The sequence below is a fragment of the Nomia melanderi genome, chromosome 14, assembly GCF_051020985.1.
Source record: "Nomia melanderi isolate GNS246 chromosome 14, iyNomMela1, whole genome shotgun sequence".
Taxonomy (NCBI): domain Eukaryota; kingdom Metazoa; phylum Arthropoda; class Insecta; order Hymenoptera; family Halictidae; genus Nomia; species Nomia melanderi.
Window position 1 is genome coordinate 13,134,899 of NC_135012.1, and position 25,797 is coordinate 13,160,695.

Sequence of the window (25,797 nt, forward strand, 5' to 3'; positions counted from 1 at the left end):
TGCACTAAACAATATACCATATTCGTCTCAATTACTGTACAGGTTCTTTACCAGGTGAGTTTCATTAGATGCACATAATTTATACATGATAATTATCTGTAATTTTGAAGAATGGCATAGTCACAGCGAGCCAGTCTCTGGTCCTGCCTATTAATCGGAGAAACACTCTTACTAAATTTCATATGGACCTGATTGTACAGCGTTTAATTTTCAAAGTGACGAGCTTGCTCTATGTATCATAGTACTGAAAAAAGGTGCATCGAGGTAATGTCGAGAGCAAGGAGTAGTAAAAGTCGTTCCCATACGAAAGGTATTTTTATCATGTAGTATTATAGATATTGTCTACAGAGCAAGATAGGAGAAGGTATACCTATGCTTGCTTTGATCGGTTTAATGTCTTCATAGGGTAAATCAATTATATAATTTCAACGACAGCATAGCTTTTTTATCGAAAAGAAATTAGTGGTTTAGTGGAGGAAACAGTGCCTACTTCCGTAGACCTGCCACAACAGTGCCCTGTGTGACTGTGACTATACAATCCTAGCTTCTACTACGCATTTCTGAGGTATTTATATCGGAATGATAATACCAAACATGTCCTTTTATTAGGAAAATTAGACATTTTGAAAACGGTGATCTTTATTTTGGAGCGATACTTGAGTGCTTAAAGTTACGATAACAAACTCCTGCTCTTACTTTCCTTATTCCCTAATTGCAATTTATTGGAGCATATTCAGTTTAAAGCTGAGCAATCTGTCTACCAATTGGTGAGGGAACTTACGTTATGTAGGTCTAACGGAACAACTTTAATAATTTCATTCGAAACGATGAATCCACATGTATAGTCCAGAGATACGAGACCGTGCCGATTTAATAGCCGCCTGGCTATCATTGACGAAGCAATCAGTAAATTGGGCTTATAAGTTGGCATATATAGTCGCAAATCGATAAATGTGTTTTCTTCTGAACTTCATTCAGCGAAGTTCATGAAATACTTTATCATGTATCATGCAGAATACTCTTCTTCCCTTTGCATGCATTTTTCTCCTCCATTTTTAGTTCTGAGAGACAGGACATGGGCGAAGCTCAGTCAAATTTTTCTAATTAGAAAATCGTAATCTTTTAGCATCATGGTACATCGATTTGAAGATTGATGACAGGTCACATGGAATCATGTATTATATATGGTGCTCCGAGGAGATCCCCCCAAAGTCGTATCTTGTCTCATTCTTTTTTGCCGTGTCCTTCATTTCGGCTTGATAGAAGACTCATACTTTATACGCGTACTACATTTGTGTGATTCGTGTTTGGCTCATAATAAATCGTACATACATTAAATAATCTGCTTTTTGAAGCAACTAGAAGTAAAGACCAAAATATACAAATAATAGCTTTCAGTAAAAGATCATCTTGTATTGTCACATTGAGAAAATATATTGAATCAATGTTTTAATAAATTAGTATTTGTTACAGTTATCTCAATCATATTAATAACTAATATCAACTTATTCTTGATGATAACATCGTTGAGCATTGTCATTTAAACCTTGCACACTCTGTAAACGTAATCTTTTTGTTTCCAATGTTACAACTGGAGATGATCATTTTTAATTTATTATCTGCTTTTCCACACATGTAGCCGACAGAAGTATGATATTTTTTTTTAATTATTTCGTGTATTAAGGCAAGGTTAACAAATAATATACAGATACATATTATCTAGGTGTTTGGTAACAATCGAAATTAATATCAGAAAAGAAGCCCATAACAGAAGCATAATTTCTAAAAAATGTATTGTCTATTTTCAGACAAAAGAGGACATACCACGGGAGTGTAACCAATGCAACAGGCTCACTTGCACACTGCTTAATATAATATTAAGGTAAAGATTTTGCATAATCTAAAAATTCAAACAAAATCGTGATTTTTATACAACTGCGCCTTACTTAATTTTCACCATACCGCGCTGATTTTAAATTAATTACGGAGAAATAAAATACCGCAAAATTTGATTCTTTATTAGCGTTGTCGATATTGTGTCTCAAATATTCGGACATACATTTAAAGCAGATTTATTAGCTGTTTATTCATACTTGATGCAACTGTTACTTTTAGACTATCCGTATGTACATATATTAAAACAAAGACATCAGAGTAAATTGTCTATAATTTGCATTGTAATATTCGTAAGATTGTTAATTGAAATTAATAAAACAGTACTGCAATGAAAGCATCAGATTATTTAAAAAAAAAAAGACGTACAAATACTTTTAAAATAATTAAAACCCAGTAATTATAAATAAATCAATGATATTGTATAACATTGTATGATATTGAAAACAAAACTGTATAATTTATTAAATAAGTATATACACATCAATAATACATTATCAAGCGATAGGATATAACTCTATCCAAATACTGTACATAGTAGTAATATTTGCTATACTACAATTGTTTGCTATTATTAAATCTTTGTACAAACTAAAATACTGTACATCAAAGTGTAAATATTTGGCTGAGCGACTTTTGCTGTGTATGAATTGTTCATTTTCGTTTAATTTCATACCAACAGACACCAAACAATTATCATACCACTGAATGAAAACAATTTTATTTAAGCCCTATACTTTTTGTAACCTAAAAATTATATATTACATAATTAGTGTGATCTGTTTTAAAATTGTCTTGATAATAAAAACATAAAAGATTTGGAAAAATTATAATACCTCTTCATATACAGTCCAAGCCATAGCAGTCACTAATGTCCTTCTCAACATTCGTGGAACAATGCCTTTGAAATATCCCAACACACCATATTTCTTATAAACCATGATTATCGCATTACGAACTCCTCTAAATTCATTTGGGTATAATTGCATCTTCGTTTTGATCACATCAGCGGGTTGTGTAACAGTAGAAGCAAATATTCCTGCTAGTATTCCACAACTAAAGTGAATCGGAGCTGATGATTTGGCGTATGGTAAATCTAAAAATAAATATTCTTATTCGTTATGAATATCGTATGAAAATTTGATAACTTCTACTCAGCGGCATTTACCAGCTTCCATGACGATATTTTTTAATCGAGTATAAAACATAAGATAAAGGCCACTAAATGGAGCATCCCTTAATAATGTCGGTACTAATCCGCTCGAAAGACCTCTCACTCCTTCCTGCTTGTAAATTAATGCCAATGCTTCTCTGATACTATTATATTTATACACATCGCTCTATAAAATGAAATCATTGGTAAATTATTTTCATGCAGTCTGTGTTGGATTAAATGTTTTATTTGCTTTGTTGCGAGTAACGTAAAATCATGCTTACTTCGAAACGTGTTTTTACTACAGTTATTGGAATTAATAAAGCTCCAGACATAGACCTCGCAGTAATGCCTAAAAACATGGCTTCTGTAGATGTGAGAGGATCTTTTAAATGGAATGTGTGTTTTAACCAATGTATCGACGAAAAATATAATCCTACACCAGGAATAACTCTGGTTATGGACTACAAAAATGTTTTTAATAAGTATTGCTTCCCAATATACCTAGATTGAGTATAATTATTAAATTCTTACCGGTGTCATACCCCTCCAGAGTCCAAACACATTTTCTTTCTTGATTATATGAATTACAGTTCCCACTGTTCCTCTTTTTGGAGAACTAATATACAAAATATGTGATAAAATCAATTTTAAACAAGTTGATTCACAAGATTGAGAATTATTTTTTCACTCACTCGAGATGGAGATTCACTCTGCTTTGAAGTCTTGTTTTAATAAGATCCAGTGGTTGAAACAAAATAGTTGAAAATGTGCCAGATAATGATCCCGCAATAAAAGACTTCAAAATAGGATACTATAAAAAATATGAAGTGCTTGTTTGTTAAATTGTATTTTAACAAATCAGATATTTAAAGAATCTTGTTAGCAAAATAGATTGAAAAAATGAAACATCCATTAAAGATTATGTTATAATGAAATGAGTACGTGTTGATATATCAGTGTCACTGCCACTGCAATGAATAATATGTGTATCATTGCGTATTATCTTGCACGAGTTTGCTCACGTGAATTATAAATTTCCTTTCAAACAACAATAATAGTTATTATCTCTAGAATAAAGTTCCACGAGTTATCATCAATTATGAGGACAATTTTTCTTCTATGAAACCAAGATATACTAATTGTATGTGCTAGTTATGAAGCATTATCAGTAACATATAAGATATTATGATCTCTGACTCCTTTCAGAAAAATTTTATTATGTTTTAATTAAATAATGATTTGCTGAGAGTCTATCCTGTGTATTAATTGTCCAAAAATATGTATTCATTTTTAACATCATTGAAATAAGTTAAATTTGTAAATGCATTTAATTTTATAATAACGTTTACAATAGTCGTAGAATAGATAATTTTTTATTTTCTTTTTCAGCCTGTACATGTAAGTTTGGGACATCAAACTCGCAAACTCATAATGCAAAAGAACACATGAGACACTAAATGGTGGATACAGCTCCACGTATATCATCCCCCATCCAGTACACCTCTTATCATTAGAGGTATTTCTTACAGAAATATTTAAATTATTTTTATTTTATTCAAAATGTTTTATCATAAAAAATAAACATTATTTAAAGCCTTTAAAATTCCATTTCTAATAATTTTATACTACCTCAATAACATAAGGCAGCAAATTACCCCATTATTTTATTGAAATGTAAAAACCTCTGATACAGTTGTAATAAGAATTAACTTATATTTTCATTGTTATCATTTATATAACTGAATAACTTATATAGTAGCAAAAAAATTTCTGTTTCAAACTACAAAAACTGAAGTACTTACAGATCCCACAGCCTCCATGATAATGTATAAAATATATTGGAAACTTGGAAAATGAATATATTTAAAATCGCAGCAAATTAAAGAATTTCTTAATAAATCACGAGACTGAAGTACAAGTTTCTTAATGCTTCCTTTGGTGTCAATAAGATACTGAGTACATTGAAAACGTGACAGCTACTTACATCTCCTCTTATCTTCGTTTCACCACTTTCGGGGTCAACAGTATAACCCTGCATATCAAAACATATTCAAGCAAAAAGTCCAAGAATATCAAACTGAAACGTGAATTAAACGTGACTTAATGTTAAACGTGACTTACTCCATTATATGCCTTATCTAAAGATATAGAAATCATAAAAGTATTGTACATACTTTAGTATATACTGAGATGTTTTATTGTGCCATAAAATGATTAAAATACAAAGTACAATTTAACTATCTATACGTTTTAATATATATTTACAATAATAAAATATTTATAGTAAAGTGAAAAACCTGATATATTTGTAATACATGAATAAATCATAATTAGGTTAGAACTAAAAAAGCCTAAAATTTAAAACTTTATGCTTCATTTATCGTACATTTACTTTTATTATTTACAACTGTACTATTTATTTATTAGTTTCAAATAATAAATACGATTATATAACTGTAAAAGCACATACTTCATACGTGTGTACGTGAACAATAATATTATAAAAATATCGTCAACGATAATGAAAAAAGGTGAAGTATGACTAAATATCACGCAGCAGATAAAGATTTTTGTTATCTAATGTAAGAAGTCTTTGTCCTCATGATTAATTCGTTTTTGATGCGTGTTTATTATGCGTATACAATCGTCCGTATTCTCTGACGTATTGTTTGCTCCAAATCTGCAATTATATTTCACAATTACCAAATCATACAAACAATTCGCTAGTAAATAGATTACACAGAAATTCTAGAAATTACAATATATTACAATATATATTTTCTTACAACTACTTTAAAATACGTGACTAATTGTGAATATACAGTTTGTATATATTATGTGTTATCATGGCTAGACAAACAGTACTTAGGATTTTATTTTAAGTAGTTAACACTAAAATAAATATAAATATTTTAATACATAAAATTATAATTATTTGCTACAAATTTTAATGTACCAAGAGTGAAAATGTGTATATCAATTTTATTTTTTTATCGCAATTAAAATATATATATAAATTTTTATATTTCATATTATAAAAAATATAAAACATAATTTATTGTTAACATTTGTACAAGAAATTCATCAGAAATATATTATCGTATTTTTAAAGTTCACGTTTGCAAACTAATTAGACTTTCCGGTTTTGGCGCTGCATTCGCTTTACAACTTAATTTCCGTGAGAGGAATTCGGCCATTTCTTCTCCGAGTGTAACCGGGTATAGTCGCTGTGCTTGCGAAGCTGAGTAAGTACGATATTTCGTTTTCTTTCTATAATATTTAATAAATTACATTTATCAACCTGTATAAAATATCATTGAAATACTTTTATTTGAAGAATATTTGTATTAAAACAATATTTTTTCTTTTCAAATTATTCAACACGTGAAAAATCTTCCCTACCACGTGTTCCACAGTAATCGCCTTTTTATTCGAATTCCAAAAAATTACGATATTTTTATAATTTATCTACCACGAATATGTACATAATCGAATCTAATTTAATGAATTAAAATATTTTTAACTTTATTAAACTGTTTTTGTACTTGTAGGCAGTGACTATACAAAATGGTAAACGGACGAATTCCGTCAGTCTTTTCGAAGACTTATGTTACGCCCAGAAGACCTTATGAAAAGGCTCGTTTAGATCAAGAATTACGTACTATCGGTGAATACGGTCTTCGTAATAAACGCGAAGTATGGAGAGTCAAATATACTTTGGCTAATATCAGAAAAGCTGCTCGTGAGCTGCTTACTCTTGAAGAAAAGGATCCCAAACGTCTGTTCGAAGGTATTATTTCAGTTATTTATAATGCTTTCCTAATTTGTTATACCAAGTTAACAGTATTTTTACTTCTGCTTATCGTAATTCTTATTTATCAGTTTTTTAAAAATATATTCGTATATAGTATAAAATACATAGAATGATGAAATTATAACATATCTGACACCTCTTGACCTAACATTTTGAGGACCTGTTTTATCCATACTGAATGATGACATGCAATTATTATTTGTATTTCATATTTTTCTTTCTTTTTAACTGATGTTTCTATTTGTTAGGAAATGCTCTGTTGCGTCGTCTGGTAAGAATTGGTGTATTAGATGAGAGTCGCATGAAACTCGATTATGTCCTTGGCTTGAAGATCGAAGATTTCTTGGAGAGGCGTCTTCAAACTCAAGTATTCAAATTGGGACTTGCCAAGTCTATTCATCATGCTCGTGTACTGATTCGTCAACGTCATATTCGGTTAGTACTTGTGGATGTAGAAATTTTATAAGCCTTAAAAAATGGGCAAGAAATATCTGATTACATATAGATGGTTTCTAATCTTTAAGGCAAGAATAAAATCCTGGTTAATCACCAGTTTAGCTTGATTTAACTATTCTGGTTTCATGAACAGGAGATACATTAGAAAATTTATATTTATTATTCATACAATTGGAATATAATAGTCTTTTGACTACCACAGGTATCCAAAGAGTTTACCCGGTTGATAGTCCAAACATATTTAAAAAATGTGAATTTAAATATGGATGAGCAATTACACTGTTAACGTTGAAAGCTGTTTTTGTTTCAGACAGGCCACTTAAGTGTCAGGAAACTGGCACTTAACGTCTGTCATTGTACTAACGGATTTATCCACATTGATAATAATTGGTACATACTTTGAACACTAAGTAACTTCACAATAATATATTTAAAGTTGAAAGGTATATTGTGATGGATAGAGACAAAAATTTGTAGAGATACATCTTGTTTTTCAGAGTACGCAAACAGGTGGTGAACATTCCATCCTTCATTGTGCGTTTAGATTCGCAAAAGCACATAGACTTCTCGCTGAAGTCTCCGTTCGGTGGTGGCAGACCTGGTCGTGTAAAGAGGAAGAATTTGCGTAAGGGAAGTGGTGGAGCTGCCCCAGAAGAAGAAGAAGATTAAGCAATGATATAATTACTTTAATAAAAGTATGTTTTAAATATAAAAAGAATTTTATTTTCGACCTCAATCGACCTTTTATTATAATGTAGGTGTTTTAAGAAAATTCAGGAATTTTCATGTCTAGAGTTAATTATATTGAAAGTAAATGCAATAGTATTTTATTGTAATGTATTATAAGATAAAAATTTCAACTTTTCAATGACATAGAACTTTTGAAAAAATATAAGGGTATTTTTATACACATCTTATATGTTCGCATAATTATTAATATAAAACCGATCTTAGTTTAACAATTGCATATATAAATACTCTGTCTACAATATCCGCAGTAACTATGAATTAGTCATTTATAATTCTTAAAGGTGTTAATGGTTTCATTGGAGAACTTTCAGGCGTTGTGGATTCCTCCTTCATTTTTAAGAAATTTTCCTTAAACTTATTTAGTATACGCTTTCTTTCTGGATTCATCTTTTCAATAATTTGCCGTTGCTGTTCTATCTTCTTTACTTTCAAGCGTAAGTCCTGCAAAAATATATTTCAATTTATTATATTCAATATAAATACACTTTTTTTTAATAAGATTTAACTTCAAGATGATTAAGCGCACCTCTTCCAACTGATTGATTTTATCTTTTAACTGTGAAACGTGCTTAATTCTCTGTCTATGATTTTGATGACCGATTAATTCAGCATATTTTTCACTAATCTCCTCATAATCCTTTTTCAGACGCTCGATATATTCCAGAAGCTTTCTTACTTCCCTAAAGGAACAAACGTAAGTTGCGACCGTCACAAAATAAAATTATTGTATCAATTAATTTATGCAGAACATACTCTTCAAGAGCTTCTCGACGAACTTTTTCTTGTTCAAGTAATTCAGTGTTTTCCTTGGTATCACTCTTCTTCTCCTCCATAATTCTAATGGTATCAGTAAGTTCTTCTATTTTGGTATTTGCCTAGAAATAAATAATAATAAATTTTATGTTCTAATGAACTGTAAAAACGAGTTTAAGTCTATACCTCGTTTAAAGCCAGCACATTTTCTTCATTTTGTTTTTCAAGGCTTTGAATCTGTGAATTAAAAATACATAGTTGCGTTTAATAGGTATACTGTTAAGATTTTAATTTTTAATATTAATGATGATTTACTTTATCCTCACTAATATGTTTTTGGCTGGTTAATTCAAACTCCAATTTCATTATCTTTTCCAGAAGATGTTCCAGCTCAGATTTATGTCTCTCAATATGTTTATCCAAAGCTTCTTGGTGTAATTTCATCTATAAATAAAAATTAAACATTACATTTAGTAAAATAAATATATACTTTCAATTGTATAAAATATTCCACAACCATTGTTTCTTTATCTTTTTTATTTTGCATTTCTATATCCGCTTGACTTTTACGTGACTCCTCTAACTGAGATTCTAATTTTTGTATCTTCTCCTGCATATCTTGTGAGCGTTTTATATGTTCCTGAATACATTCCTGCATATCTTGTGAACGTTTCACGTGTCCTTGTATAGTTTCCTCCATATCCTGTGAGCGTTTTATATGTTCTTGTATAGTTTCCTGCATATCTTGTGACCGTTTTACATGTTCTTGTATAGTATCCTCCATATCTTGTGAGCGTTTTACATGTTCCTGTATGCTTTCTTGCATATCTTGTGTGCGTTTTTCATACTCTTGTATGGTTTTGTCTTTGTTTAAACATTCTATTTGTAGATCTGCAAGTTCACGTTCTAAATTATGATGTGATTTTGTATCTGGAGATGGAAGAATAGAACGTGGCCTCAGTTTTGTGCATGACTTTGATAAAGTATTTTTCTGTGGAGGTTGAGGCTAAAAAGATTCAAGTTTTAGTATGGGTAAGATTAATGCTCCATTTTTCAAATAAATTTTAATTACTCACTGTTTTAAAGCCTGTTATAGCTTTATTGACACTTTTATTAGAAAGTGATAAATTGTGTTCAGCATTAGTTATAGTTTTTTCATGAAACCTTTCTGATTTGTGTATAGCAAGTCCTTTTACTTTATCATCAAATTTAGGATCATATGCTCCTGGTGGAGGTACATCATCTGTAAGAATACATTTGTACAAATGTATTGCATTTTTATCACATGTTCATTCGTGCATTTATGTCACGATTATATAGTATGAACAAACTAAAAGGAAATAATAAATGCTATGCGAGTACTTACTTCCAAATTCATTAAACCTTTGAATCTTGGCTTTCGAAAACGACATTGTAAAATGTTTACAATATAGCGAAAGAATAACACACAATCAACAAAAGTTTATTTTATATTTAGACTAGTTTACTAACAAACTTTTTGGTGCAATTAATTTCTAGGAATACTAAACATTTTTAAGTCTCAACATTTAATCACTGAACATTTAGAAAAGACTACTTCGCTTATTTCCTACGGTCACTCTTAAGCGTATCTCTACGCGAATTGTTACAACAGCTTTTTCAATTTGAAATGACGGTTATACAAGTCAACAAGATTCCTTTAGCCAATGAACAAACAGTATTACATGAATGACCAATCCAAGTAATGCCAATACCAACCAATAGTTATGCCATAAAGGCTGTTACAGAAGTGAAACTTGAACATCTTTCGAGAAGAAATTTCTTATATTAAGAGTATGCATGTTATAATACATGAACACAGCTCCAGAACAAATTGATCTCTTAACAAAGAATTTTTAATTGCATACGCAATATAATTTTTATTTTTAATAAAATTAAATTCACGAACCATATAACTTAATCTAACTAAATATTGAGATGCACTTTTAATGTTTCCAATTTTCGCTTTTAGTTTTATTTTCTTTTACTGGTAGTTTTTCTTTCCTTTTTTATTTAGTAGCTCAAAGGAAATGATAAAAATATTGCTAGTAAAGAAATAACATCAGCTTGAAATTTCGCGAATTAATTTGATCCAATTTGGGGATACAAACATCAATGGTTCTGACAGTAGGTTTATCTTTGTAAGACTACTCCATGTTTGATGCTCCTTGTGCTTAGAGGTTTCCACCATGGTGAAGAAAACGTTGGCGGACAAAACGCCTCAAAACGAAGATTCTGCGAAAAATAATGACGATACATTGAACGACGATGAAGAAGCAAATTTTAGCGATCCCGAAGGATTTGTCGACGATATCACTGACGAAGGTAAACTTAATTTTTAACATATGCGACGAAACAGTTCTTACGGTACGATGACTGAAGGCATGGCTACGTATAGTCGGAAATGTGGCACGTGAACATAACCTCCACAATCACGATGTTTTATTAGTCTCATCGAGATTCATTGAAATGTAACACATATACTAGAAAATAAGTCATCTTTCTACAATGCCGACGATAAAATATATATCTTTATGTTTTTCTTGCTTGTAGAACTTCTTGGTGATATATTGAAGCAGAAGCCATCAGAGACAGATGGAGTGGAATCAGTGATTGTCGTTGACGGCGTTCCTCAGGTTGAACCAGAAAGATTAGAAAAACTTCAATCTGTCATTAGCAAAGTCTTAGGAAAATGTGGTACAATAGTTAACCAATATTATCCTAAGAATGAGAATGGATACACAAAAGGGTATGTTTATATACCTTAGGTTTATTTTGCATTCCATTTTAGTGAATAATATTAATATTAGATTGATGATTCTTAACTACCTGTTATTAATAACTTGATTTATGAAACATTATATGAAATATATATAAATATATCACTGTTTGTTTCTCAAGTTGAGATACCACTGTATAAGACTGCTAATTAGAAATCTAAAAGTGTCTACTTAATTACAGATACATATTTCTGGAGTACAATAACCCTCCTAATGCCTTAGCAGCTGCTAAATCTGTAAATAATTACAAAATTGATAAGCAACACACATTTAAAGTAAATTTATTTACCGACTTCAAGAAATTTGAAGAGATCTCAGAAGAATGGGAACCACCTAAACCACAACCATTCAAAGCTGCAACGGATTTACATTATTATCTTTTAGAACCAGATGCTTATGATCAGTTCTGTGTACTTTGTGGAAATGGTCCCTCTCTTACTGTTCAGGTTTGGCAAAATTCTGCCCCTGAACCAACATTACTCGAAGAACGTTCGGTAACTATACTCTCTATCTATGTTATCATATAAATTTTATCATTTATTTAGTGTACAATAATTATTTAATTTTAACAGCGTTGGACAGAGACCTATGTCAAATGGTCTCCATTGGGAACATATTTGGCAACATTTCACAAACTTGGTGTTGCATTATGGGGTGGTCCTCAATTTTTACAACAAGCAAAATTCGGTCAAAAGGGTGTTGAATGCATCGACTTCTCACCTTGTGAACGTTATCTAGTAACTTACACTCCTCGAACTGATCTCGGTTCGGATCAGAAACGACTTGTCATTTGGGACATTTTGACCGTTCAGGAGAAACGTGCGTTTGATGCAGATGGATCTTCCGTGTGGCCCATTTTCCGCTGGTCGTATGATGATAAATATCTTGCTCGTATGGGAGAAGATATTTTGAGTGTTTATGAAACACCGGTACGTTTGTCTTTTGTAATATTATATATGATACAGTTATTTTAGTTTGTAAAAACTAATTCATCATAAACTTTCAGTCATTTGGATTATTGGACAAGAAAAGTATAAAAATTCCTGGAATCAGAGATTTCAGTTGGTCTCCAACAGATAATGTTCTCGCTTACTGGGTACCGGAAGATAAAGATGTTCCGGCTAGAGTCACTCTTCTTGAAATTCCAAAGTAATAATTTTAATTGCTTCGCCATGCATTCATTTCATTATGAGGATACTAATGTAATGTATAAACTTACGTTTTAGCCGTAACGAAATACGTAACAAGAATTTGTTTAACGTCGCCGACTGCAAGATTTACTGGCAAAAGTCAGGGGATTACCTTTGCGTGAAAGTAGACCGTTTTGCCAAACGTAAAGAAAAGACGGAACAGAAGTACACGGTACACATTAATTTTTCAATTTGTTAAGAAATGTGTATCACATATATTATCAATTAAATTTTTCTCACCAGGGTATGTCGTACAATTTCGAAATCTTTCACATGAGAGAAAAGCAAATTCCAGTTGACAGTGTGGAAATAAAAGAACCAATTCATGCGTTCGCCTGGGAACCTGTTGGAAGTAAATTTGCTATCATTCACGGGGAGATTCCAAGTGTTAACGTTAGTTTCTACGAAGTGCGGTATGGTCATCAACCTGCTCTTCTTAGTAAGTCTTCATAATTATCAAATATTTGACAAGGTCACAAGAACAAATATGTACTATAATATTTATTTTGTTTAACAGAAAAATTGGAGAAGAAAGCTTGCAATCATTTGTTCTGGTCACCTTCGGGACAATTTATCGTACTTGCGGGATTAACGACCATGGCAGGTGCTTTAGAGTTTATTGATACTAATGATTTTACTGTTATGAATTCGACTGACCATTATCAAACTTCGGATGTGGAATGGGATCCTACTGGACGGTGAGAACGTATTTTTATCGTAAACGGAAGCATAAACTTATTATTTAAATAAATGTCCTTGCAAAATTTACTTAATCATGTTTCTTGTTATAGATATGTTGTAACAGCGGTTTCCAGCTGGAAAACTAGCGTCGATAATGGATACTGGATATGGACTTTCCAAGGACGTATCTTGAAGAGGGTTAATCTTAATCAATTTAACCAGCTGCTATGGCGACCAAGGCCGCCAACGTTATTAACGCCAGAACAAATTAAGGAAATCAAGAAGAACTTGAAGAAGTATTCTGCACAATTCGAAAGCAAAGATCGTATGCGATTAACACGTGCCTCGAAGGTATTTAATTATAGTTTGTATTATATGTACTTAAAAGCACATTTGTTAATGTAACCGTTTTGTAGGAATTAATTGAGAAACGGTGCGCAGCCATGAAGGCGTTCGATGAATACCGATCGCAACGCGTGCAAGAATGGAACAATCAAAAGAAACGACGTTTAGAATTACGCAATAGTATGTAAACACAGTAATTTTTCTAATCTCTAGTATAGTATTTAGAATTTACAGCATTGAAATTATTTCCTTTTCAGATATTGATACCGATGAATTAGATTCTGATTCGAAGAACGTAGAAGAAGAAGTAATTGAATTTTTCGTCAAGGAGGAAACATTCGTTATCGACGACAAATAAAACTTTCTGGGAAAATCTTTTCTCTAACTGCCATTTCTGGAAATCTCTAGTGCAAAACCAATTCAATCATTTGTGCAAAGTGTCATCGAAACAGAAATCTTCCGGAGTCGCAGTAATTGTGACTCCCAATAGTGGACAATGACTATTCTAAGTGGTTATGAACAATTTCTCTTATATTACATTTGCAGTTTAATTGGAATTGTTTCTATTGTATCGACGTTTCGTATAAAACGTCGCAATCATAGTACCATAAAGTTTTATCACGTTCCATACAGGATAGTATGTCAATCAACAAATAATTATCATCAGTGTAACCTCAGAACAATGCACTTTTTATTTATCGAACCCATATAGCTCGATCTATCAATTCAATCCTATTTATTAACGGAGAGGGACACTTAGATTTTTTATTTATATTTTTCCACTAATCTTAAATATACTGTACATTATATAAATGAAGAGACTACGTAAATTAATAATCCGACAGGATAATCCTTATTTACATGTTTATTTTATACAATAAACACATTTCATTATCTACTGAGACGAATTCAAATAAATTAACTTCATTTGTATTAATTAAATACGGCTTAAATTACATACAGAAGACATTCAGGGAGTATGACATACTTTCTAAAAATAATATCGAAACAGAACCACCATCATGTATACCCAAGCCGGTGCAATTCTATTTTGTTCGTGAAATGTTCTTGTCGTTACTGGCTTTGCGCATGCAAATAATCGTTCGTATTCTTTCTGCAATTCGTTTTGTAATTTCGGATTCTTTGTTATTACAGCAATTTGAGTTTCTAAATCTTTGCTTACTGATCTGTAACCTGAAAGTGATATTTTCATTAATTATTTAAAAATAAGCTACGTGCTTTTATAATTTTAAAGTTTACCAAAATTTGGCGATCCAATAAGCGTAAGACTTGGTTTTTCTTGGTTTGGTAAGGAATACCATAATCCTTTTGCATGATATGTCCATCCTGGTTTCATAAATTCCCATAATGTGATCCGTTTTTCTTGTCCCATCTTATTGCAACGTTTAATGAACGATTCCTCAATTTTTGTATAGGCTGCTGGAATACTTCCAGAAATTCCTTTTGCAGCTAGATATATCATTGTTATTTTTTTTAATTTCACCAATCAAAATCATCAAGAAATTTTTACTTTTCCATGTTTATAATCTTAGCTTACAGAAAAAACCATTAGCAGTTGGGTGTGCTGTTAAAAGATGACACGTTCCTTGGCAGTTTTTAAGTAATGCATCACTGTATTCTGAAGTTAAATTAAAATAGCCTGTTGCTAATCTAAGAGTTGCACCTGGCTGTGCAGTTTGTAACAGTTTTAATGTTATCTGACTGTCATGATAAATATTTAATTGCCCCATTTGAATCAAAGGAAAGACCCATGTATCCACATTTGAATCTTTGCCTACTAAAATAATTTTAATTAACATTTCCTCTTAAACCATTTATGCTGATATACATACATATTTAAAATAAAAATTTACTTACAGATTTTTTCAGTATTGGAATATTTGTCCATTTCTCTTTGGAAAAATTCCTTCACATTATATGCAGCTTCTTCAATGAATTTAATTCGATTACCTTTAAATGGATGACTACTTGCAGTGGGACTTAATACTGTACTTTCATCTGGTTGAAGCAAAAAGCTGAATTCCCCTACTTTTTCAATTAGCTCATTATAAAAGTCACAAAGTTCTTTACAATCCTCAATTACAAAATAACGGTCTTGTCTGTTCGTGAAGTAATCATTACTAAGATTAGCACTAAAAATGATTCATTTCTCAATTTTAATGCATTCAAATTCTCTTATATACAATTATAAATTTGATTATTCACCCACTAATTATTAGATCGTTATCTATCATATATAATTTCATATGTTGTAATCCGACTAATTCATTCACACGATCTGGCATCATCGTCTTTAAGATACCTCGTAACTTTGGAGTATGGTATAAAAATATTTGACAGCAATGCCAATATTTACTGTTAAGTAATGGTTTCAACATTTTACGTGAATTTAATTTACCCCTAGATCCCCTCATGAAGTCTAATAAAATTTTCACTTCAATATTGCCATTACTTGAAGTCAAAACTTCATCTATAGCTTGTATCTATACAATAAAGATAAAATTCTTTGATTACATTGTTACTATTGTAATATCATTTATCAAATAAACTTACTAAATCTGTTTCTAACTTTCCTGTACCTAAATATAATGATGCAAATGTTATTCTTTTCTTTGCATTTTTACATTTTTCCAGAAGGGTTGAATAAAATATACTTGGTTCATGAATTATCTTAATCTAGAACAAAAGAATTAATATAACATCTATGTCTTTTGCGTATTCATTTTGTATCTTTACCTTAGATCCATTTACAGGAAAACAAGGAGCAGCCTTGTACAGCCATGATAGTGTATGTAATTCTGGCTTTACCATATCAATATTAAATACTTTCTCCTCGTCTAATATGGCAATCTGAGTGATGTTCTTTGTGACAAATAATGCTTTATAAGAAGACTTAAAATCTGTATGATTATTCATTAACAGCTTCTTTGAGTGAAACCTACATATGCATCATTTCAAAAATAAGTCACAATATAGTACTTAGATTCGGTGACTATATAAGAGGGCTTTATTTTCATTTATATAAGAACAAATATCATTTGTCTAAAGTCTGAATCAAACTTAATAGCAACTCTGCTGGTATATTTGTAAATAAGGTTTACGTATTCTCAGGAGATATTATTAAAAAATATACCTCTAGACATATTGAATTTCATTCAACAATACTTTGATGTTTCATAAAATTGATTAACGTTGGCGAAACGTGGAATACATCCACTTACGTTAAATGTACGCGAGGTTAACACATGTTTGTTTACTAAATATAAACTAAAAGTTCGACACGACACACATTTTGTGTAATATTCTCATGTCTGACTTACCGTTTTAAAGCTTTACAGATCACACCGTGCATGAGTAATTTTTTAAATAATAAATCATTAAAAATTAGACACTCCGAATTCCAAACTTAACTCTTCCCTCTCAGATATGAAAATCACAATGCGCAATCTTTCGGACTTCTCATATATTATGACGATCGAAACAATTATCCATCCCCTGATACAATGTAGGAATTAATAAGAGTTTTTCACACTGTGACATTCAATGATGGTTTTCGGATGCTAACAACTTATTACAATCATTTACATGTTTAATATATTTTTCTAAATTTGCCCCTGAGAGTTATTTTATAATTTAGAAATTGAATTTAATAGGGTTTTTATTTCTATTGACAGATGGCAGTAGCTATCAATTCACAACCAGGAATTAGTACCACATTAACATCGCTAGGTGGTACCAACATACCCTTCAGCCGCAGATTTGATTAAAAAATTAAATAATAATGAAAAGCATATCACAAATCTATTCCTATAATATTATATTTCTACATGATATTTGAACGCAGAAACTGACAATAATCTCGACTAATATTAAATCGAACTTCTTTGTTTTTTCGCAAAGTTAAAATATAAAGCTAATTGCAATTACTATATTAAATGGCAAATAATAGTACGATAACAGACAATTCATCATTTATTATAGAAAATAAAAGCTTATAGAATTTACAATAATATTTGTTTTGCACAATTCGTTCCAGTCAAATTTGCAATTTATGTTGCGCAAATTGTTGCGAAGCGCCTCTTCACGGAGGCAGTTAGAGTTAGCGGTCGATAGAAAATAAAGAGTGGCAGGGGGTGATTATAGAAGATTCGTACCGAAGCAGTCGTGAAAAATGGATTTTAACGTAAAGAAATTGGTAAAAGATGCTGGTGCTGCGCTTAGTAGAGTTGTACAGGTAAATAATTTCTACTATAATAATTAAACAAATTCCTGTTGACAAGAACGGATTGCCTTTGATCATTTCTGACCGAACGCTGTCACTTCTGACATTTTGTACTCTTTTTCCAACGAAGAAAAAATTTAAAATACAATAATAACGAATTGACAGTATTTTCCGTATTTTGATTTTACGAATTTGAGCATTTTACAGTCTATCTAATTCGGTACTCGCAATCTGTGAACTTTCCTTTGTACTTTATGTCTATATAGTTTAAACTTAATTACTAGAAAACTGAGGTTAGTGAATGTATTTAATTTTTTTCATTATCTTCCCCTGTGCTGTGCCATTTATCATTCTACCACTTTCTGGTAGTATCACTTAAGATTAAGCGTTGTCTACTTTATGCAGACTTGTTAAAACACATTCTGTATTCGTAAGCTAAATACTTAATCATTTGATGACTCAGAACATATCAAATAAGTTGGAATGACTAAGGCTGATGTTCTCTTTTATTTGCAAGCTGGTAGTTTGACATTCTTAGATGTTTTAAAGGAGTCACTTAAATTTAAAAGACTATGAAAGCAAATTGGTATCTCAGTGGCCTCATTTAATGCAATATGAAAGTCATATGATGATTAACATTTTTTACAGTTAACTGAGGAAACATTGGGAACATCAGAGAAAACCGAATTAGATGCACATTTAGAGCATCTTGCTGAAAGAGCAAATGCAACTAAAACATGGACTGAAAAAATTCTTAGGAACATGGAGTCGGTACTTACTCCAAATCCAGGTATCATAATACTTTTGTTTGTAACAGATTTTAAATCAGTATGCTTATTTTAAATGATATATATTATTATAGGCAACAGAATTGAAGATTTCTTTTATGAGAAGATTGATAAGAAGAAACCTAACAGGTTGAGTAATCTCGAATATGTGGGCATGGACATGATAGAGGCAGGAAATGACTTTGGCCCAGGAATTGCTTATGGTATATGCTTTTCCTGACCTGTTTAAAATAATATTAAACTTTTATCTTTACTTCCTCAAATTTTAAACTTAGTTATATCTGGATTTTTCAATGTTTTCATTTTAGGTAGTGCACTAATAAAAGTGGGTCAATGTGAGCAGAAATTAGGACAAATTGAGAGAGACTTTATTGGCACTGCAGCTAATTGTTATATACAACCCTTAAGAAAGTTTTTGGAAGGAGAAATGAAAACTGTTAGCAAAGAAATGGCAATATTGGAAAATAAGCGGTATGGGTTTTAATTTCTTTTCAGACATAAATGTATGACTTTAATTAAAACATTAATAATCTTTTTAGATTGGACCTAGATGCATGTAAGAATAGAGTGAGAAAAGCAAGAAGCATGCTGGGCCAGCAAAGTGTAAGTTCTATCACTTATTATTTCATTCAATTGTGTGCTATACTCGTTTACTATGTGTTTTGTCCTGTACATTGCTGCATTTAATAGGAGTCTGGCGTATCACCTGAAGTGTTACTTGATCAGGTATTGATGAAGCTAATGCTTCTGTCAACTCAAAAATCGTAGCTAATTTTATTTTGCTTCTTAAATTTTATATATTATCCAAATTAAATTATTTAAAGGTACAGTGGATGCACTGAATGAAATAAGTTTCTATATTTGTTTTATTCATTGTACAATGCATAATTATTCTTATATACCTCATATTTAATTTGATCATTGGTGTTATGTGTATTTCCTCTTGGTATATTCATCATTAATTTGCATACGTTTATACAAATTTATATGTTTTTTTACTCTCAAAAGGTAAAATGAAATAAAAATGATTAATAACAATGAAGTAAAGACTTCAGCGTTTCACAGTTTTAAGTATACTGAAAGTATACAAACGTTCACAGTTCATGTAATAATTTTTATTTGTTATTAATGATTTTCCCAAATTGTATAAGGAATTGTACAACGATTTCTGTTTAATAACAAGGAATAAAACTGTATATTGCTCTACTTAGGCAGAGAGGGAGTTAAGGGTAGCACAGTCAGACTTTGATCGCCAAGCAGAAATAGTGAAACTGCTATTGGAAGGAGTTTCAAGTTCCCAGGCTGGACACCTGCGTTGCTTACATGAATTTATCGAAGCACAGACGCGTCATTATGCTCAGTGTCATGCAACAATGCAAGACTTGCAGCGTGAATTAGCTGGGTGAGATAACACATTCATTTATTATAATATATTCTCTTTGAACTCTTTAATTATCCTGCACTATCCTTGTACAGCTATCCCACTCTCTGGTGATCCGAGTGAGTAATGTTCAACAATTATTGGTTTAGGAACCACTGTCATTTATGACATATAAAAGTATTTAGAAGAAGCTTATAGAACCATTACTCATTCGCAAAGATCATCATGATTTGTAGATAGTTACAAGTGTTACTTTCTAGACCTCTGCTTACTTCTGCAAAGTGGTGTATGTAGCATTTATTTTTTATTTTTTAAACGAGATATATTTACACAGTTTCGTTGTAAATATCGTAATTCTGATAGGTACCGTTAAATGGTATTTATGTTTATCTTTGTTTTTGCTGTTGCGCGGTGCTTGTTATATTTATTTATACTTCTAACGTATTCTTTCTATTCTCTATCTTTGCTTGCATGATTGGGATTGCAGGGCGCGTCAGCCGAGTCCTTTGCTGCGAGTCAACAGCGAAGATGTGATCGAGCTAACCCCCTCACCCACACAATCCCAAAACTCATCTGTACATCCACCACTTGCTGGTTCTAACTATGTTACTGCTACCTTTGATACCGACATTTCGAAAATTTAATTTCAGAAAGTGTTAATCACACATAAAAGGCAATAATTAGTTGTTATATCTATCAAGGAAAGAGCAAAGAGGAGCATAGGGCACAGAAATTTTTCTCTGTTATATAGATACTTGTTAACTATTACAATACTTCTATAGACATGTTAAATAATGCTTAATCTATTATCTCACTATTGAATTACTTGTAATTACCAGAAAACAGTCAATAAATTATATTTATGAAATGCTTAAAAACTATTATTTTATAAACGGGAAAGCTTTTAGTCTGAATAAAGCTTATATTCAGAATACAAATAATATAATTAAAATTACATCGTTAATACTTCTGTTTCAATATTTAACTCAGTATCTAAGAATTTGTTTCGTAGTTAATCAATGTTTAATTCCGATGCATGTTATTACATTTTGTTGGTATTAATGCACTGATGTAGAATTTAATGGTTTATGTTCCTACAAAAACAATATCTAATTGCTAACAGTCGTCTATTAAATAATCATATTGTTTCGAAATTTCCTCAATGTATCTTGTAAATGTCTAGTTAATATTTATGTCGTCCTATTTGCCAAATTGCTTGTGCTTTTATTCTTTATGTTATTAACATTTTTCATTTCAGTTTTATCTAGCATGTACATCATACGTTACATAAATTGCGTTAAAAACAAGATCTCATTCGAAGTCTTTGAAATTTTTCTTTGAAGTAAATTTTCTAAAGAATTTTAATAAAGTCTTATATTGTGACATTGACATATATCAAAGTGTGACTAGATTGAACAAATTGAATATCATTTAGAAATTTGTACAATATTAACGCAAACAAAAGTTGACCGAATTTTAAAAGCATATTCACCAAACTTATCCAAATTGTAATTTATCCTACCCAGCTTATCTGGGGGCCCTTATCACCCCACTACCCCACCAACTTCCAATGTATCAGCGGAAAATGGTCAGGAACGTGCAAGGGTACTATTTGATTATGAAGCGAAGGATTCTAGCGAATTAAGCGTTGATCAAGACGAGGTAACAAAATTTGTGATTTAGATAAGCAGAAGCATGCTCGCAACGTAGCCGAACAAATGGCATGACTTGTTACAGAAAGTAAGTTTCATGTAAGAACTTCGTTCTTTGTAAGATTTAATTAATTTTGTTTAAGAAGTTTATTTCATGCTACGTATGTGCATATGAGATATTTTTTTTTCATTAAAGTTAATTGTTTATAAATAATTTATTTTCAAGAAAATTATAAAAATGTTCGATAAACATAAAAATATTTTTTCTATTTACTTTTCTATTATCAAATGTCAATAAACAATTAATTAAATTAATTAAAATATAAAAACATTATTTCATATGCACCGATGATCTAATAATTCAACTAACTTGATCTTACAAGAAATTTATGTTATTTAATTTGAAAATGTAATTGAAAGTTTCATTAGAGATTATTCGAATTATTAATAAGTACTGCATTTCTTAGTATATCTAATTGAAAAAGTTATGCATTTTATGGCTGCATAAATTCAGTGCAATGTTCTCAATTCATTTTGATTTTTTATAGCATACTATTATATATTTGAGGTTTAAATTATTATTAGAATTTATGTAAGCTGTTTCTCAAGGATGTAAGATAGGAATAGAATATTGAAAAGGTAGTAATGTAAATAAATTTTTATAGATATATGCATTACGAAATTGTTACGAGTTCTTGTAAAGTAGAGGACGATATAAAAATGCGTTGGGATAATACAATACGTATATAATATATATATATATATATATGTATACATATACAATACTCATATCGAATTAGTTTAATTATCTTTTGTTCCAGAATTTGCATTTTTATAAATTTGGTATTTTATTTTCTTAAGAATCGTGCATGATATACATAATTTAGTATTAAATTTTATGTCTGTATATTCGCTTTCCTATTTTTCTTAAATTTATTCTTGATGTTTATTACACACGTTTGTTCTGGTATGTCTGTATATTTGTTTGGTATTAAGAATTACTGTTATGCGTATGCATATAGTAAGTTACATATAAACGAACGTATATGTACATTTACTCGAACTCTGCATGTATCAAATAAATATATCATTTCTTCTCGTTAAATGTATTTTATTTGTTTACATCTTCAAACATCTTTCCAGCTTTCCCGGTATTTTAGTTCGAGCTTTTCCAACTACATATATCGATAATGTTTTATAGAATTTTACAAGATTTAACTCCATCTTTTAGGTAGTTACTGTCTTTCAAATACCTGGTGATGAAGACTACATGATGGGTGTAAGGGGAAATCAACGAGGAAAAGTTCCAAAAGCATATTTAGAAATGTTAATTGTTTGTCAATGAAAATTCTATTGATATTAATGCACATTCCATTGCATTGAAATGTTTCATTTTATTATCTTTAACGTGAAATGAAACTGCCTTATGCACTGTCAATATATTACAAGTGTTTCACATTGTGCAATAAGTTGGAGAAATTCTCCCTGTTCTTTAAATGTAAATTTACAAAAACAAGTCACTTCCTTATAGAGTGTATTTCTCTTTCTTGAAGTATATATATAATAGTACAAACTATTGTGAAAAAGAAAAGTTATTAGCACATTAATTGCATATCAAGAAACGAACGGTCAATTTTGCAACAATATAAACCCTTTAAGAAGTGATTCCATAGGTATAAGTATAAATCAAATGCAGCTAAAGAACTTGTATCTACATTTGTTGTATGTTGAAATCTTCTATAATATAAATAAAATGAATACCTCGTTTTAAATAAAGATTATTCATTTAAATAATAAATTATCAGAATATTTTGTTTTATAAATTTATTGATAAGTAAAGATATATAAAATTACTTCTTTTTCGATACACCAACGGTGCGTCCACGACGACCGGTGGTCTTTGTGTGCTGACCACGCACACGGAGACCCCAGTAATGACGTAGACCTCTATGAGCACGAATCTTCTTCATGCGCTCTAAATCTTCACGTAGTTTAGAATCCAAATAAGAGCTGGTAAGCTGAAATAGATGAATATTTTATTTCTTAAAGTGTTATAAAAAGTATGTCATTGTAACATTATTAATAGAGTATTGAAAAAATTTAATGTTGCACGCTATTAGATCAATTATCAGGGTGTCAGTTAACATATTAATGTTAACAAGCAACCTGCCGTGCAGTTTATCTTGCACGACTACCATCTAATCAATATAAAAATTCATACGATTAGTCGTGAAGACGTGCTACTTTTCTTTTAAACCTTAAAAATTAACAGATCTTTGGTAACACTAACATTACATTAACATTATTGTTAAACTCACCTGTGAATATTTGCCATCAACAATATCCTTTTGCCTATTCAAGAACCAATCAGGGATTTTATATTGTCTAGGGTTAGCCATGATGGTAACTATTTTCTCTACCTTAAATAAAATACTTTTGTAAAGCATACCATATAAAAAAATAAAAGATTATAAAGTTAGATGAATGTTTGATTTCTGATAACATTAACAGTACATTTGTAAAAGTATGTATAAATTAGTTCTTACTTCTTCCTCGGAACATTCTCCAGCACGTTTGTCTAAGTCGATATCAGCCTTTTTCAAAACAATATTTGCATAACGACGACCTACACCCTTAATTGCTGTCATAGCGAACATGACTTTCCTGTTACCGTCAATATTCGTGCCCATGACACGAAGAATGTGTTGGAATTTTTCTGGAATTACGAGCGACTGGAACAAACAAGTAAAATATTAATTAATTTGAAAACCACCATAAAAATTGTTGTTTATCATTACAGCTACCGCATGAGTTAACCTATACGCAAAGTTGTTACAAAATTGTTACAAAATTTGTCTGAATTCATCACACTCTATTATTACTAGAAATATAAATCACAAAGAAAATAAGATAAGACTTTATAACAAAATCACATATGTAGCAAAGTAGAAAACACAATAAGAATGGAAGATATCGAGCATTAAATGAACAGCATGAAATATACCATTTTACTACAAAATTCAAAAATATTCTTAAACTTGAATATACAGGTAAACAAGTTATGATTTTCAGTTATGTTTTTCTATATATTACGCAAGATTCACGCGAAAAATACAGATTTTACTGAGCACTACGTAAAACTCACCATCTTGCCAATCTGTCAAGCATTAAAAGAGACCAAACCGGAACCGGACTCGTTTGCCTAGAGAGGGCCTCAACAGTCGCTTTTCGAATGTAACAAATTCAACCCTTCAAGCAAAGTAAGTTACTGAATTTTATTATATATTTATTTTAATTAACAATGATGTGAATATATAATGAATAATTATTATACCAAGTCTTAGTAAATATATTATAAATTGTATTATATATTCTTCTAACCTACAATATCTGAGACTAAGATGTTGCTGAATTTCCCGCCAAAAGAAAGGGAAGCTTATTATAAAAATTTCATATTATCAAAAACTCTTTAAGAGAAAATAATTCCACATTGTTTAAATTTGATATGTAAATTATTAAGGCGATAGCGAACAAATTTTTATTATAATATAATAACAAAATGTAACACGTATTTACCATCGGTTTAGACCTTGTCAGTTTCCAGGGTTCTCGAACAGATGGCGCCTTCAGTACCATACTTAGAAATTAAAATGTTAATAATTATTAAATGTTCAATATAATCAATTAACTTAGCTGTATTTCGTGAAATGCCAACAAAGTATCGACTACACTAATTAAATACGACAAAGACTTTTTCACTGATGCAATATTGCATGAAGTATACGTTTCTTCTTTTACGCGAGTAAAATTTAAATACAGAGTCAATATGCAGACGATTTCACTTAAAATGCAGTTCACTCGATACCAAAGGAACAACTGAAAAAATAATGATTATAT

The 25,797-nt window shown here is 30.7% G+C and overlaps 7 protein-coding genes across 22 annotated transcripts; 3 read left to right on the top strand and 4 right to left on the bottom strand.

Moving 5' to 3' along the window:
* Positions 1 to 316: 316 nt before the first annotated feature.
* LOC116429054 (mitochondrial glycine transporter) lies at positions 317 to 6,130 on the bottom strand. Of its 6 annotated transcripts, none has more exons than XM_076373826.1 (9): positions 6,006 to 6,130; positions 5,520 to 5,729; positions 5,034 to 5,126; positions 3,742 to 3,860; positions 3,581 to 3,665; positions 3,331 to 3,510; positions 3,062 to 3,233; positions 2,730 to 2,989; positions 317 to 2,640 (listed from the first exon to the last, which is right to left on the bottom strand). In XM_076373826.1, the coding sequence occupies exons 3-9, from the start codon at positions 5,085 to 5,087 to the stop codon at positions 2,614 to 2,616; spliced, it is 897 nt and encodes a 298-aa protein (XP_076229941.1). In that variant the 5' UTR covers positions 5,088 to 5,126; positions 5,520 to 5,729; positions 6,006 to 6,130; the 3' UTR covers positions 317 to 2,613. The 6 variants fall into 6 exon arrangements, with proteins under 6 accessions (XP_076229941.1, XP_031837309.1, XP_031837308.1 ...); XM_031981449.2 differs by lacking the exon at positions 6,006 to 6,130 and adding an exon at positions 5,836 to 5,967; XM_031981448.2 differs by lacking the exon at positions 6,006 to 6,130 and adding an exon at positions 5,809 to 5,915.
* A 53-nt stretch (positions 6,131 to 6,183) lies between these two features.
* Positions 6,184 to 8,037, top strand: RpS9 (ribosomal protein S9). Of its 2 annotated transcripts, XR_004235422.2 has the most exons (5): positions 6,184 to 6,294; positions 6,601 to 6,839; positions 7,112 to 7,298; positions 7,522 to 7,709; positions 7,817 to 8,037. XR_004235422.2 is itself a non-coding variant. In XM_031981454.2 (4 exons), the coding sequence occupies exons 2-4, from the start codon at positions 6,617 to 6,619 to the stop codon at positions 7,986 to 7,988; spliced, it is 582 nt and encodes a 193-aa protein (XP_031837314.1). In that variant the 5' UTR covers positions 6,184 to 6,294; positions 6,601 to 6,616; the 3' UTR covers positions 7,989 to 8,037. The 2 variants fall into 2 exon arrangements, 1 of the variants encoding a protein (XP_031837314.1); XM_031981454.2 differs by lacking the exon at positions 7,522 to 7,709.
* LOC116429051 (uncharacterized) lies at positions 8,020 to 10,751 on the bottom strand. The gene is made up of 8 exons (XM_031981439.2): positions 10,189 to 10,751; positions 9,899 to 10,065; positions 9,340 to 9,828; positions 9,138 to 9,266; positions 9,009 to 9,059; positions 8,823 to 8,944; positions 8,596 to 8,749; positions 8,020 to 8,510 (listed from the first exon to the last, which is right to left on the bottom strand). The coding sequence occupies exons 1-8, from the start codon at positions 10,232 to 10,234 to the stop codon at positions 8,328 to 8,330; spliced, it is 1,341 nt and encodes a 446-aa protein (XP_031837299.1). The 5' UTR covers positions 10,235 to 10,751; the 3' UTR covers positions 8,020 to 8,327.
* A 131-nt stretch (positions 10,752 to 10,882) lies between these two features.
* On the top strand, positions 10,883 to 15,306 carry eIF3b (eukaryotic translation initiation factor 3 subunit B). Its single transcript, XM_031981435.2, has 11 exons — positions 10,883 to 11,165; positions 11,394 to 11,589; positions 11,802 to 12,114; positions 12,193 to 12,549; positions 12,627 to 12,769; positions 12,847 to 12,982; positions 13,054 to 13,249; positions 13,328 to 13,508; positions 13,602 to 13,842; positions 13,908 to 14,016; positions 14,094 to 15,306. Exons 1-11 carry the CDS (start codon positions 11,030 to 11,032, stop codon positions 14,192 to 14,194), a joined length of 2,109 nt encoding a protein of 702 aa, XP_031837295.1. The 5' UTR covers positions 10,883 to 11,029; the 3' UTR covers positions 14,195 to 15,306.
* Positions 14,828 to 17,511, bottom strand: PGS1 (Phosphatidylglycerophosphate synthase 1). Of its 3 annotated transcripts, none has more exons than XM_031981438.2 (8): positions 17,178 to 17,511; positions 16,594 to 16,795; positions 16,411 to 16,533; positions 16,063 to 16,340; positions 15,715 to 15,956; positions 15,395 to 15,634; positions 15,097 to 15,306; positions 14,828 to 15,030 (listed from the first exon to the last, which is right to left on the bottom strand). In XM_031981438.2, exons 1-8 carry the CDS (start codon positions 17,207 to 17,209, stop codon positions 14,828 to 14,830), a joined length of 1,530 nt encoding a protein of 509 aa, XP_031837298.1. In that variant the 5' UTR covers positions 17,210 to 17,511. The 3 variants fall into 3 exon arrangements, with proteins under 3 accessions (XP_031837298.1, XP_031837297.1, XP_031837296.1); XM_031981437.2 differs by having other exon boundaries at positions 15,395 to 15,631; positions 15,715 to 15,989; XM_031981436.2 differs by having other exon boundaries at positions 15,715 to 15,989; positions 17,178 to 17,510.
* A 411-nt stretch (positions 17,512 to 17,922) lies between these two features.
* Positions 17,923 to 23,676, top strand: EndoB (SH3 domain containing GRB2 like, endophilin-B). 7 transcript variants are annotated; one of them, XR_013000019.1, is made up of 9 exons: positions 17,923 to 18,091; positions 18,728 to 18,869; positions 18,942 to 19,070; positions 19,176 to 19,338; positions 19,407 to 19,470; positions 19,558 to 19,593; positions 20,079 to 20,269; positions 21,775 to 21,988; positions 23,132 to 23,676. XR_013000019.1 is itself a non-coding variant. In XM_031981340.2 (9 exons), the coding sequence occupies exons 1-9, from the start codon at positions 18,029 to 18,031 to the stop codon at positions 23,243 to 23,245; spliced, it is 1,038 nt and encodes a 345-aa protein (XP_031837200.1). In that variant the 5' UTR covers positions 17,923 to 18,028; the 3' UTR covers positions 23,246 to 23,676. The 7 variants fall into 7 exon arrangements, 6 of the variants coding, with proteins under 6 accessions (XP_031837200.1, XP_031837204.1, XP_031837205.1 ...); XM_031981340.2 differs by having other exon boundaries at positions 21,775 to 21,910; XM_031981344.2 differs by lacking the exon at positions 23,132 to 23,676 and adding an exon at positions 20,344 to 20,367 and having other exon boundaries at positions 21,775 to 21,902.
* Positions 23,677 to 23,709: 33 nt separating this feature from the next.
* On the bottom strand, positions 23,710 to 25,149 carry RpS18 (ribosomal protein S18). Of its 2 annotated transcripts, none has more exons than XM_031981347.2 (4): positions 25,046 to 25,149; positions 24,447 to 24,632; positions 24,219 to 24,320; positions 23,710 to 23,918 (listed from the first exon to the last, which is right to left on the bottom strand). In XM_031981347.2, the coding sequence occupies exons 1-4, from the start codon at positions 25,046 to 25,048 to the stop codon at positions 23,751 to 23,753; spliced, it is 459 nt and encodes a 152-aa protein (XP_031837207.1). In that variant the 5' UTR covers positions 25,049 to 25,149; the 3' UTR covers positions 23,710 to 23,750. The 2 variants fall into 2 exon arrangements, with proteins under 2 accessions (XP_031837207.1, XP_031837208.1); XM_031981348.2 differs by having other exon boundaries at positions 24,905 to 25,053.
* Positions 25,150 to 25,797: the final 648 nt, after the last annotated feature.